The sequence below is a fragment of the Monomorium pharaonis genome, chromosome 1 (genome assembly GCF_013373865.1).
Source record: "Monomorium pharaonis isolate MP-MQ-018 chromosome 1, ASM1337386v2, whole genome shotgun sequence".
Taxonomy (NCBI): domain Eukaryota; kingdom Metazoa; phylum Arthropoda; class Insecta; order Hymenoptera; family Formicidae; genus Monomorium; species Monomorium pharaonis.
This window is the reverse complement of record NC_050467.1, coordinates 6,905,237-6,920,520: the sequence shown is the minus strand read 5'-3', so window position 1 is coordinate 6,920,520 and position 15,284 is coordinate 6,905,237. Positions and strand designations below refer to the sequence as shown.

General features: G+C 27.8%; 1 protein-coding gene across 3 annotated transcripts in view; it reads right to left on the bottom strand.

The window, feature by feature from the left end:
- Positions 1-2,036: 2,036 nt before the first annotated feature.
- LOC105828600 (probable cytochrome P450 312a1) overlaps positions 2,037-15,284 on the bottom strand; it is a 21,324-nt gene continuing 8,076 nt past the window's right edge. For 2 of the 3 annotated variants that reach the window (XM_036285391.1, XM_036285401.1), the window contains 8 exons: positions 15,004-15,067; positions 12,757-12,898; positions 9,966-10,026; positions 7,890-7,984; positions 7,740-7,808; positions 7,311-7,488; positions 6,372-6,551; positions 2,037-6,304 (listed from right to left, as the gene is read on the bottom strand). In XM_036285391.1, the coding sequence (XP_036141284.1) occupies positions 6,081-6,304; positions 6,372-6,551; positions 7,311-7,488; positions 7,740-7,808; positions 7,890-7,984; positions 9,966-10,026; positions 12,757-12,898; positions 15,004-15,067 (1,013 nt within the window). In that variant the 3' untranslated portion in view covers positions 2,037-6,080. The remainder of the gene's footprint in view (positions 6,305-6,371; positions 6,552-7,310; positions 7,489-7,739; positions 7,809-7,889; positions 7,985-9,965; positions 10,027-12,756; positions 12,899-15,003; positions 15,068-15,284) is intronic. The other variant, XM_036285395.1, reaches the window with a different exon arrangement.

Below are 15,284 nucleotides of genomic sequence, written 5' to 3'. Positions count from 1 at the left end.
TTACTTAAAGTATTTTAAAGTATTATGAAATAGTACATTAACAGTTATACATATAAACTTAAGATATTTTAAACTTATCCTTCTCAGTAAGATTTTAAGATTATTTGTTTACTCAAAACTTTAAGTAATCTGAACATATACCCCGTAAAAAAAATGTTTATATAGATTTAATACAGATTAACATAAATTTTATTAAAATTAAATAAAATAATAAGATTTTAATAAGAACTCGATTTTTAATTAAAATTTTATAAATATTTAATTTTGATTATGTATACATCTATATTAAGTATTATAACCTTATTAAATGTCTTTATAAGGATTAAACAAAATAAAAATTTATATTAAACTACATTCTTATTAACTTTTTATAAATTCTTAAGTTCTTATTAAAATTTTATTAGTATCTTATTTAATTTTAATAAAATTTATATTAAATCTATATAAAATTTTTTGTCACGGGATTTTTAAATTTACTTTTGTTAAGATAATATTTAAAATTTAATTCAATGACTTAAATGCTTGTTCAAGTAGCATTCGCTATTAGAAAAATTTCAGTAATATATTTCAAGAAACAAGTTTATTATTATATTATGATTTTAATAGTTAATTTAATGAGTGGTACTTTATTTATCATAAAGTTTAAAAAATAATTAGACATAAAAAGTTTCTTTAATCTAGCTCTTTCTATGTTGTTTAAAAGAGGTACGGTCAACAAACACAAATTAAGCCTTAAAATATCCATCTTCAGCCTGCAAGTAATAAAATTAAAATATAAAACCTAAAGATGATAAAGTTTAATGAAGTTATCTTATGTGTTTATTTTATATCTTTGATTATATATTTCTTTGGTGTAAAATAGAATGTTTTATTATAATATTTATAATTATAATAATAATGATAAGTTTTTACTTAGCAAGATATTTGTGATCATTAATTGTAATAGGAGAAAATTTTATATCAAAATTTATTATGTCCGTCAAAGTATATAATTGCAGACTATAAAGAAATCATAAAAATTTTTAATATGTCTTTTTATTTAAAACATAACATAATAAAATATACTTAAAATTTTGTTCAACATCACAAGTTTACTATCAGTAATTAGTAATATTTCTCTAAGGAAGATTTTCCTAAAAAAAGATTTTCCTTTTTTAAAATAAATTTATCATGTTATAAAATTAAGCTTCAAAAAACTAATATAATATTATTGAGATCTTTATTTGCATTCATACAAATAAAATAATTAAAGTTTTGATTTAGATTTTTGTATATCAAATATAGTCGTATTTAATAACTGGGATTCAAGGGAATCACAGTAATTATAAATTACATTTTATTGATACTATTAATTTAATATTTACGAGAATTTTTTATTAATTCAAATTGCAATTTTTTCAGGATTGAAGTATTCTTTTGGCATTAAGTATTAATAATTAAAAAAAAATTTTTTTATTGAATAGAATAAGATATATTTATCAAATTAGTCATATATAATATGCAATGTGATAGGTTATATACTATATCGAATTTAACTTGAAATGCTAAATATATGACATGAATAAAGTTGATGAATAAATATTAAAATCTTAATTATTTTTAATGTTTATTGATAATAAATTAATTGGTATACAATTTTGTAATTTTTTTTGTTAGTTATAGTATGTTGCAATAAATTCATTTTTATTACCATACTGATTTAAAAAGATCGCAATGCAAGTAATTTCATTTCCGCGTCTGTCCATGTTATAATCGCAATTGTTATTTGAACAATTAGAAATTATTAGTCTACATAATCTACGAGTTAATTGCGTAATTTTGTGACTAACAATTTATGTGCGTATTAAAACTACACGGAAATAACCGTCTTGCTAAAATATCTAAACTAATATTAAATGAAATTAGAGAGAACTGGTAATGTAAAATGTAAATAACACAAGCTAAATAAACTAAAAAGAATTTTTTATTTCTATTTTTCTATTTTTTATTGAGACTGACCTATAATTGTGCAAGTTTTTACAATTTCTAGTTTATGCTTTTTGATTACTTGTTTTGAGTTCTAAATTAAATCTAAATTAAATCTAGAATGAGTAATATAACAAATTAAATTGACAAATATTTTAATAATACTTTGATTTGATTTCTTAAAATACTGTAAAGAATTTATTGCAAAAAATATTTTCTTAGCGAGGACATGAATCTGGATCTCCCTACATTCTGTACGGATGTCTTATTAATTCGATTACCGAGGCAAGTGATAATATTTATTATAGTATAAGGTAGATACATTTTTTTTCAGGCAATTACTATAAATATCTACGATTATTATAAATATATTGCAATAAAGATAATCAATAACACCATAATAAATACAATTACATGAATAACACAATAAATTCTTTACATTGAGATGCTTATTTTAGCATTAAAATAATATTAAGCTTATTAATTTAATGTGTAATACTACATATTCCAGCTTTAGTTTAAAACTGTCAAGACTGACTAAAAATTCACACAATTTCATTACGCATCAAAATTTGTCTTGACCAAAAAATGACATATCTTTGTTTTGTATTATTTATATTATCAGTTCTCTAATCTTACACTTGTTTCAATTTTTAAATACTTTAGCAAAACCGTTCTATGTATTTTGTGTAATTTCAATAAACATATGAATTATTAGTCACCATAATTAAGCAATTAATTCATTAAGTATATAAATTACTAATAATTTGTAATTTTTTTAAGAGCGATCGCAAATGAGTATAACTACGTGGCAAACTACGGAAACGGAACTACTCGCATCGTTGTTATTCCGTATCAGCTTGTAAATGGTAATGCGATCAATTTATCGTATACGACTATTTCTTTTTTCATAAGAGAATAATAATTTTTCAAAGACTTCCCAACCCATAAATAATGGATTAGATCTCGAAGGAAACACACACATTAGACTTCAATGTATCCAATCATTTATTATTTTTTATTACACAAACTTGACCACACTTCTGATTTGTAAACGTTATTATTGATTTCTATTTTTAGGGCAACTCTTCTGTAATTTACTTCGTTTATATTGCTTGTTAAACGATATCTAGACACATATTATAATTCAAAATGTGTACCAATTAATTTTTACGTATCTAAGCACTTGATAAGGACCGAAACCAACGGTCGAAACGTTGTGCGCTATTTGTTGAATATATTTGAGGCCAGTCAGGTCAAACGTAATAGTTACATTGTTTTTTCTTTTGTAATCACTGGCGAATAAATAATCATTTTATTGATCAATATTGTGCTTAATGAATCTCTTTGTCTTTTTATGACAAGGACGATAGTCCTAGCACACAATAATATTAATTAATATTAAACACGTTAAAATTTAAACAGAGTAATGTTTGAAAAAAATTGCAAAAAAAATGTTTTTTTTTTCTATCGTATTTTCATCCATTTTTTGCGAATTTAAAAAACTAAACAGCTTAAAAAAGGTAAAAGATAGTTTTAGAACCGGGATAAAATGGACTTTGGGTATTGTTTAAAAAATATAATTATTTTGACAAATAAAAGTCGAAAAAATAACGATAATTTAAGAAAAAAAAATGAATAGACACAATCAAATTTTTATTTTATTAAAATTCTAAAAAATGTTTATTTTTTTTTAACAAAATACATTATTAAAGTAAAAAACATTATTAAAATATTTTTATAATTCCAAGTGGCACTCGCCACATTGTATGATCCTGTGGTTTTCACACACAGGAACGTTGCAGTTTGCGCAAACGCAGTAAGCACCTCTCTTTCTATAGCGAGCGCCTGTCTGTCTATCCTGATGCTCAATCCATTCTTTATGTCGTTGGAAAAAACAGTGGTCCATATGACAGTATTCAAATGAAATATATACACAAGCGTCAGACTGGGGTATAAATGTATCCCATTTCCACTTTATGTCTATACTGCTCGTAAGCTAATGGCGTTCTTACATCAGTTAATGTCTTTATCCATTTCTAAGACATTGAATCAAATTATGGTCGGTATCCCTTCATCTGCTAAATTAGGAGATAGATTCAAATTTGCGCTGATGTACAAAACTACCACGTTGTGACGTTCTAGGGTTAACAACCCTACATTGATGGGGATTTTTACTTTTATTTTCTGAACTTTAAATTTTAATAATTCAATTTATAATGTATAAGAAAACTTTTAAAAATATAAAAAAACAAACATGAAACTCTAAAATTGCTTACAAACTTTGTCTAATTTTCAAAATTTTTCTATAAAAGAATAGTTTTTGACACATTATCATAACTAGCAAAAATTTACAAATAAATAATCCTTTGGAGACAGAATCTAAGGCACTGCTAAGATTTTTTGAGAATAACTCAAACTTTTTAATTTACTTTTTGATAATTTTTTTCTCCTTAGACATATATATATGTTTATAACTTAAAAGTGTAAATTATAGATTGAGTTTTGATTATGTTTTAAATTTTAAATATAATACCAATTTTAAAGTAAAATATTATACAAATTAAATATTAAAAAAATATATTCATATTTTTATGTTATAATATTGAAATATAACGAGTGTTTGAAAATGCAGCGACTGGTGCTGGGCAGTAGCGCGCGATGTGGTGTAGCCTCGGCGACGCTAAAATCGGTTTACATTTTTTTGTGGAGCAGTTTCCAAATCCCATGAAATAAAAGAGGAAAGTTTGTTATTTTACAGCGGACGGAGAGTTTGTTTTCGCTCGTGTTCGATTTCATCGATGATTTTTGCTAAGCTGGTCAAAGGCTATAGGCGGTGAAATCTAAGCGTGCGTCTCTGACATTGCTCGATGGATTGCACTTCTATAAGGGATGTGCATTAGCACGGCCCGGGTGTTTTCTGCTCAACAGCAAAGTCTTGTGCGCATATACGTACCATCACAAATTAACCATGTGCAGATTAATACAACTCAAGGGAATGCTTGTTCGAATTCGAAGGGTAAAATACATATTTGCACAATGTACAAATGGATTTTTTTTACTTTTTTTTGTATTGACTGATTATATTTTCAATCGCAAAAAATCATGAATTCTTGCAAGAGGAATGGAATTCTCGCGCGTGGAATGGATTCGTTGCGCATGTTGAGGTACTAGTATATTTTCTTAAATTAATATAAACTGATCATTTCTTCTTGATGAGATATATATGTTTCGTGGAAATTGTACAGCAAAAAATTCTTAACAAATGAATGTAAAATATTTTATTACTTTATTTTATTTATTTCTTATTGTTACATATATAAGTGTTATAATAATATTTTTAATCCAATAAACAATTTGTTATTAAATTGTCATCAAATTGGCAACAAATTAGCTCAAAACTTGATACCAAATACTTTAGCATCTGTATCCGCGATCAGCTTGTATTTTGTTGGCAAAATTTGTATCATAACTTGACAACAAATTGTCGTCAAGAAGCGAACAAAGTCTGTGCAACTCAGTTTACATAAAAATGCTGGTAATTATTCAGTTTAAGGGAGGCAGCTTCGATGACCTTGACATATCAAGGTCACCCTCTTGAATGACCTTCAAAAGATTTTAGCTGTCGCTCGTAATTCGTTAAAAAGATATTAACAAAAAAAGTTTCATAAATTTCTACATCAATAATGAAGACTTAAAAATTATAAATATCCTACTTGTACTGTACCACATGTGTTTGTGACATTATCTGACACCATATAGACATATACATCAATTTAACGAATCACGAGCGACAGCTACAATCTTTTGAAGGTCACTCAGGACGGTGACCTTGATAACATATGTCAAGGTCAAGATCATCGAAGCTACCTCCCCTAAACTGAATAATTATCAAAATGTTGTTTGACAGTAATTTTAACTGTCAAACTAAATTTGGCAACAAGAATATCAAGCCTTGTTCAATATTTGGCAACTATATTTGCCAGCAAAATTTGTAAAACACATTTTGCTATATTTCTGTTAATAATTTGTCGACAACATCCTGTATAACAGAATTTGTGTCCAATTTAGTGCCATTTTGCTTACAAAATGATGTTCTAACAAGCATTTTGATATTATTTGCTTTTGCAAGTTTGACTATCTGAGGAATCACCAGATATGTCATCAGAAAATTTTCGTTTTTCAATTTTAACCTTTAGAGGTTCAAAAGGAATTAATCCTCCCATATCCGTAGTTAATTTGATTTTATCTATTTCGATGCTTTGATCTACTTTAAATACGAATGTGCGAATAAGCGTTGCTAGGATAACTTTCATAAACATCATTGAATATTTCATACCTACAAGTTTGCGAATTAAATGTAAATTAATTTTAATATACTACTTACATAACCTAATCTTAACTACCTATACAATTTCTTGGTCCGTCACTGAAAGGGATGAAATAATACGAGTCACAAGCTTTTATTCTTTCTGTTAAAAATCTGTCGGGGTCAAATTTTAATGGATTCGGCCAGTACTTTTTATTTCGAAACATTGTTATAATTGGCATCACAATAGTAGCCTTCTTTGGCAAAACAGTGTCTCCTGAAATATATCACATTATAATTAAATGTTATAGAGAAACATAAATGTGAAATAAAAGCAATAAATAATATAATTTATTTTATTATTTACGCGTGTATATGTTTAGTTTCATAGTGTGTTATTTATTATTTATTGTGTAAGTACGCAGAATTAGTAAAACAATATTATTTAAAGAATATTAAAACAACTTTTTAATATTATTCTTTATTATAATAAATCTTGATAATATTAATTGTCATTTTTTGTTACATTTTAGAGTATTAAGAAACATTGTAGTACTTTAACTTTAATATTAAATCTTTTTCTAACTAAAAACGACACTTTTTACTTTAAAATCCAATAAGTCTTAAATTAAATTTTGCACGGAAGAAACCAGTTTAGTTAAAACATCTAAAAATTCAGATACAGATCTAAAAATAATTTACTTAAACCATGTAAATGATTATGCAGGGCTCAAACTACTTGCTCGAATGTTAAAAGTTTTTAAAGCACTGTTATCATATTTGAACGTTCTATATAATTATTATAATATTTTAATAGTACAACAAAATTATTTTTAGATCTGTATCTAGCTAAATTTTTAAACACTTGAACAGCAAAATTATTTTTTCCATGTAAGTGTATAATTAATGAAACATCAACCGTTATTGATTTTTCATTACAAGTATATATCGGAATTTATATTTATATAGCATATATTATGCAATGTATATAATAAAATTATTAGTAATTCTCGTTTATTTATAAAAATAAACACACCTATTTTTATATCTTTGGTTGTATCTCGGCCAACTACTGGAAAAACAGGAAAAAGTCTCATTGTTTCCTTAATAATTCGCTCCAAATAATGCATATGTTGTAAATCGTCATGTTTGACTGGAGCAGACGTTGGCGTCTTCATACCATAAATTTCCAACAATTCTTCATATACTTTCGTCTTTTATAAAATTAAATAAAATAAATCATTATCTCAATACAACACAATTAGTATGTTCTAGATTACTTATTAATTAAATTAATTTAAAATTGATTTAATCAATCGAAGAATTGACAGATTAAAAGACAAATGTTTTTTTAACATATATTTGAACATATAAGTTAATATGTATCTTGTAAAATTATCATTTACTGTGTTTTGTGTAAGTTAATTTTGGTAAACTCAATTGTATATAAAATAAATATACATACTTGTATTTCTGGGAAATTTGCTAACATGAAGACAGTAAAATTTAAGGTAGTACCAATTGAATCACTGGACTAATAAAAGAAAGTAATTTTATTACCCTCTTATAGATAATTATGTGCGTATGCGTGTGTGTGTGTGCAGAAATAACATACCGCCAAAATCAGTGAAACAAGGTTGTCAAAAATTATTTTTTGTGTCCAATTTTTTTTATGAGATGATTCAATCAGAATATCAAGAACCGATTCATCTATATTATATAAAGAACAAAATTAGAATATAATATTAATTTATTTTTAAATCTTGTAATATTAAATATTCAACATATTTTCTACATATTAAGAATTATGTTAACACGTTTAAAAACATTTCAATACTTTAATATTAAAAAATATATCTTTTGATGTTTAAATTAATTATGAATATTAGAAAAAATTATTACATATGGAATTGATAACAAATGTTTAATTCGGGCTGCAATCCATTTACGTTACGAATTCTTTGAAACATTCGATTGATCTATCGGAACAAAAAACTTTACTAATTAACCAATCAAAGAATTGCTTCAAACCGTTTGTAGCATTATGGAAACCGAAATCTCAATCGGTATTTGACAAAGCATTCTCTTTTTTATACTACAACAAACACACAACAACAAATTGCCCATATAATATTTGTTTTGTAAAATAATTTGCGCCAAAAGCCCATGTGTTTTACTTACAATTATTTAGAAAATTAAACTAAAGAATAAATTTTTTTATTATTTTCTTTATTTTTAAAAATTAATTTTTGATATTATTAATTACGTAAATTTCTTGTAATCTCACATTATAACAGTCCTTAAATAATTTTTATTGTTGTTAATTAACAATTATTGTAACAAAGTTTATAAATATAGTCTCTCTTACTAAAAATTATACGATATAATTGATTCAATTGGAAGCTAGAGCAATAAAAATAGAATTTATCTGCAAAACGTTTAAAAGTTTAATTCGTTGTTTTAAGAAGATTCCAATCAATTAATCCGGAGAATATGGAGCTAATTGCAACATTTTTACTTTATTTAAAATTAAATAACTTTTTAGTAAATAATATATTGAATAAGATTTTTTCTTTATCTCTAAGGAGTATAAGTACTTTTTAAGGTGTGTGTGTGTGTGTGTGTGTGTGTGTGTGTGTGTGTGTGTGTGTGTGTGTGTGTGTAAACACATTATTTAAACATCTCCCATTTACTTTTCTCTCAAAACATTCCAATACTGACGACCTACGTTTTTTCTAAATTAATACATTTTACCGGGTCCCGTTTGCCTACATTCCCGATTGCCTACTGCTTCGTTTGCACACAAATTTTGCAGAAATTCCCGATTGCCGACATTCCCAATTGCCCATGTCCCGATTGCACACGTGACGCTATTGTACACGTGCACATTGCACACGTTATATTATTACGCTCATACACATTGCACACGTTATATTATTACGCTCATACACATTGCACACGTGCACATTGCACACGTGACATTATTGCGCACATACACATTGCACACATGACAATTACCACATAGATATTTGTAACTTTTCACCCCTACCGACGGGGTGGTTGCGGGAGGGGGAGAGGCCCCCCTTGCATGCCCCGTGTGTGTATGTGTGTGTGTGTGTTCACGCTTCGTACTGTTCCACATGGGTTTGCGACTTTCCATGCAAAGCAAGGTCTATCTACTTTTCTTTTTATTTTTAATATGGTATATCTCGAAAACTAAACAGTTAGCTCTATAATAAGACCTATACAACTTTGTCGAGCATAAAAAATATTAACAAAAACCATTGCCAATCAAGGCGCCCAAGTTATTGGAATCGTGCCTTCAAAGTGTGAGCGTAATGATATAACGTGTGCAATGTGCACGTGTGCAATAGCGTCACGTGTGCAATGTGTATGAGTGTAATAATATAACGTGTGCAATGTGCACGAATGCAATGTGTATGAGCGTAATAATATAACATGTGCAATCGTACTTTAATACACCTTGATTATTTTCGTGTGTGCAAACGAAGCAGTAGGCAACGGGACGTGGGCAATCGGGAATGTCGGCAATCGGGAATTTCTGTAAGATTTGTGTGCAAACGAAGCAGTAAGCAATCGGAAACGTAGGTAAATGGAACTCACTCTATTTTACCAATATCACAATATTATAAAATATAGTTAGCATGTTACATAATGCACATATACTTACGATTTGTATTTTCCATTTCCATAGAATGCTGTTTTAATTCATTTTGATGTTGCTCTATTAACTGAAAATGTAATAAAAACAAACTAAAGTAAGAAAAATAAAGCACTAAGGCTTGGTGTAACAATTTATCTTAAAAATTTTAATTAAACCGATAAATATCAGTAGCCGCGTTAGCATCTCGATATTTTTCTTTCATATTAAGAGGATGCTAAACTGCTCGTCAAACTTGATCGAGGTCGATAATGTAGAGTCATTTGGGCACGTTATTAACAAAATTTTATATGTATTTCTTTTATAGATTTAGAAATCCTTTTCCAGAATTAATTGTGGAGAATTTTTAATTCTGTAAATGCAATAAAAAGTTGTACATTGGAACAAATTGTACAATTCTGACGATAAAACAGATAGGATCCTCTTAAACACCAAAAACTTTTTTTCTAAGGTTCCTAGGCTCATTCTAAAAGCACAGTATTGTTCTTTGCTGAAATGCCAAGTGCGCTCCATGCTTATTTTATACGTACAAAGTCTAAAACTTTTATACGTAGCCAATGTTTTCACGAGTCGACTACAAAAGTCGATAACAAAACTATAATTATATAACTTTCTTTCGTTTTTTGTATGAAATTGATCGCAGCGCACCGCGTTATTATCTGTATTTTAATTTTGGAGAAGGATTTTTAATTCCATGCAATCAATAAAAAGATTTCGGTGTCCGAAAATTAATGATAAAACAGAGTTTAGTATCCCCTTAACATTGTCCGTTTTCTTGGTTTTTATGAATTTTTTCCGCGTTCTATTAATTTAATTATTTTCTAAATTTGACAACCTTTTTTTTATTTATTTAATTTTTCTTTATTTTATGTTTTGTATTTCTCGACTTATTCTTGATTTCTACGATATTGTTGCGCGCGTGTTGCACGCGTCGCCCGTTGAAATGCCCGACCGTGCAAGTCAACTGGTCCAGCGGATCGAGATTATTGAACGCCCTGTTGCTATGGGAAAAACGTTGTTATTTGATTGTTGTTTTATGTCAATTCACGAGCTGTCAAGTTCATGTATTAATATTTTGGAATAAATTCCGTTTTCCCCTTACATCGCGAGTGTTATTTCCCGCGCGCGCGCGTGCGTGCGTGTGCGTGTGCGTGTGCGTGTGCGTGTGCGTGCGCGTGCGCGCGCGCGTGTGTGTGTGTGTGTGTGTGTGTGTGTGTGTGTGTGTGTGTGACGGAGAGCGTTGTGACGTAACAATATAAATTCTGAAACTGTTGACACGAGCACATAATCTGTATAAAATTCTAGCATATAAATTGTTTTTCTACATTTTACTTATCACTAACCAATCATATTCTATATTTGAGAAGAAAGAGAAAACTTGAAAGTTTTGTCTCATAGAGTACAGGTTTTATTAAACTTCAGTTAAAAACACAAAACAAATTTAATTATGCCGTTAAATATAATTTTCATTCAGCTAACTCAGTTTAACTTGATTTTATGAAACCGAGTTTAAAGGTTAACATATTAATGTTGAATATATGTATATATATACATTATATAATAAGTGCGGAAAGTGAGATATTGCTCACAATGCGGGGAATATTCACACGAGTCGTAGGTCGTAGGTGAGTGGGCGATAGTTAAAATGCACAAGTTAAACATACCATTTTTTTACAAGTCCGTAAAAAAGAGACACGTGAGCGGGTTCAAAGAAGAAAACAAAGGGTTTGCGAGGAGCAGAGCTCCCGCGAATAAAAGAAAAGTTTAAACAGTTTTGTAATAAAAAAAGGTAATTATTTACGTTAGCGATTCCTCACCGATTTTGATGACCTTCAATTATGTTGTCAAAGTCATCATTCTGAACAACTTTGCCCTATACATGTTACCGCCGCTCAACTTTAGTTTTCGAATTATACACAAAAAATTATTAACACAAAAGTTTAATAAATACCATACTTTTTTAATTTGCACTAGAATGTTTTAGTAATACTTACTTAAGGAGAGTTCATTCCTCATTGCACAAAACGAACGAATTTGGCAAAAAAAAGCGTCGCTCTGCCCCGCAAAGGGAGATATTAACAATTAAAGTTGATAAAAAAGTTTAATAAATATTATTCTTAAAATTTAAAGCATGGAAATTCGCAAAGGGTTATGTAAAGAATGCGTGGGTGGGGGAGGGGCGGAGCCACACTCTGCTGTACCAGACTGGAGTAAAAGTCGCTACAATCATCAAAATCGGTGAGAAATCGCTAATGTAAATAATTATTTTAAAAAAATTTGTATTAGTTATATTTATTTTTATCATATAAATTTATATATTTTTCTTTTGACTTTTGTGGCGAAAGATTCCCTGTACTCTTTCTCTTTCACAATTCGGATTTTATCTTTGGAGATGTAAGTTAGCTGTCTTTTAGATATTATAATGGTATTCGAATATTTTGAATTCATCTTTGATTTTATTTTGAATAACATGAATTGACAGGTTAGCTAAAGTTAAATTTGCAGAAACGATAAAACATAATTTTGCAAAAGTTCGTATACGTTACTGTATACATGCACGAGATGATGCGCATGTAGGTGTAAAGACAAAGACATGTGTGTAAAAAACGAGATAAGCGTGCAGAAAAGTATTGCTGCATGGTTTACGTTTACGCCATCAATTATTGAGAAGACAAAAACAATGAAATAATAAATTACTTGTGTAAGAAAACTATTTCGTAGAAAATTGGCAACTTTCCAAAAAAAGACGTGTAAAGGACGAATTTTCACACACATGTAACAAAATATATTTAATATATACCTTATTAGTGAGAAGATGTACTGTCTTCGAAAGATTTTGCTGTTTGCGTCTCAAAGGAGTAAAATTATATATAACACTATTAAACATTAAAATGTTTAGCGCCAGTGGTAAATTTATTCTATAATTTACAGTTTCTGTAAGTCTAAAACAAAATTTTCTTTATTAAAATTTTATATTTAAGAATTCTGTGTGTGTGTGTGTGTGTGTGTGTGTGTGTGTGTGTGTATGTGTGTAAATAGTAGTTAAATATGATAAGATTATCTAAATCATACAATCATTTAATTGTATTTACAGAATTAAAAATCCTTTTTCACAATTAAAGTATAGACGATAACATAATGCGCACGTAAAAATTTTATACAAAAAACAAAAAAATTTTTTATTTGTAAATTAAAGTTTTTTTTATTTTTTATATAATATTTTTATGTGCACATTATGTTACCGTCTGTACTTTAATTGTGGAGAAGGATTTTTTATTCTGTAAATACAATTAAAAGATTAATGAATTAGAAATAATCAAAATAATCGGTAAAACAAGACATGTTCAGCATCCTCTTAAAACTTTTTTCAAATACTTTTTGACGGTTTTAGTTATCTTTTTTTTATCAACATGACACAATAAAGAAGCTTGATCCATTGAAATAAAAATTTTTAATGCAACTTTGCATCTAGCGTATTATTTTGAGTGGTCGTTCATTGCTGTGCAATTTTTTTTTGACCGAGTTATTAAGAAAAAATAATTTGAAGAAAAAATGATTATTTTGACTTTTCGTTGCTTATTACCGTGAACAATCAATGTACAGCGCTCTGCGAAAAAGCAATAGAAAACTAAAAGTTTATACTTTCAAGCTTCATTATTGTGTCATGTTGGTAAAAAAAAGATAACTAAAATTGCCAAAAATCGTTTGAAAGAAGAAGTTACAAGCTTTAAGATGCTTTTTGAATCTTGTTTCTGTGTTGGTTTTTTACTGAGTTCCAGCGGTTTAAAAATAGCCAAAGTACTCAATTTTTTTTAGTAATGTGTATTTTTTTTAATGTAATTTATTTATAATTTTTTGCATTATATTTTTAAATAAAAAATTTAACCGGTTTACTAGTAATGACGCACATATGCGCGAAAAAAAGTATCACGACTGATAATGTTGCATATATGCGCACTATGAATATTTCTTCCAATTTTCAACGAATTTGCATAAAGTTTGGTACCCCTATGCAACAAGTAAACTTTTACATAAAATACATAATTATTAGCTTTCACCAGTTTTGGCACAAAACGTTGATTTTGGTCCACCAGTGAACCGGTTAAATAAGCTTATAAGTAATACGATTTATAAAACGTATCTCTTAAATCGCATCACAAACGCGCGCGCGTGCGTTATAATTTTTCATCATTCATTGAGTCTACATTAGCTTGATCTACTCTACATAAAACTTTATTCCGATAATATTGTAAAAAGTTTGTCTACAGATATGCCGTAATTTTTTCTACTTTATTAAATGTTTTGTAGGTTTTTAACAGCACGGTTTTTGAAATTTTGAACATCGTATTTCCATATTCTTTTATGGTCACTACTCATTTACTGTAAAAGAAAATAATTTGTATAAGGATAGATAAAATCGCAACTTCCACGTTTTTATGATGCGATTTAGTAATTACCCGACACATTGAAATTTTTTAGAGATTTCTCAGAAATGTTTTGATTATTATTCTCCTATATAATTTTGAAATATCTGCCGTCTGTTTCTAAATTTAGAATGTCAAATTTCAATAAGATTAACATACCTACATTAAAAAAAAACTTTTTGACTCTCAATTTTGCAAGTCCATTTAGTAATTTTATGTTGGTTTTAATGATTTTCCGGCAAATTAAAAGTTTTTAATGAATCAGATTCAGGCCCATTTCTATCAACGTAGATTAATTTTAATCTTGGATTAACTAACTCTTTACCTCTTTCTAATTTTTGGAACTAGAATGAGATAACAAGTAAATTAAACCGAGATTAAAGTTAATCTACGTTGATAGAAACGAACCTCAGCAGTTTAAAATTACAGAAACATTATTTTTACTTGCCATTTCAAGTGCACAAATTAGCACGTTTTTAATATCTTTTTTAATAACTTGAAAGAATAAATAATAACAAGAAAAAATTTTTATTAAAAATTTTCAAATAAAAGTATCTTCACAGTATACGTAATGATATGCACTAGTTGCAAGAATTTAGAATTTAGAATAAAAAATTATGTACCTCATAAGTGCTTCAAAATGTTGATCCTTAAGAACTGTTTCTACTTTATTGCCCACGATAACGTCTGCACATATAAAAAAAAAGCATGTTATTTCAAACATTAATTTATATCTTGTTATTTAATTATATAAATTATACACTGGTCAACAAAATAAGCGCATACAAAAACGTGTGTAAAAATTTTACATAATTTTAAATAATTTAAGTATAACACCGCAAAAAATTATCACATTTTTATTTTCTAAAAACCATTTTAAAGGTTAAACTCTCTATTTTCGAAT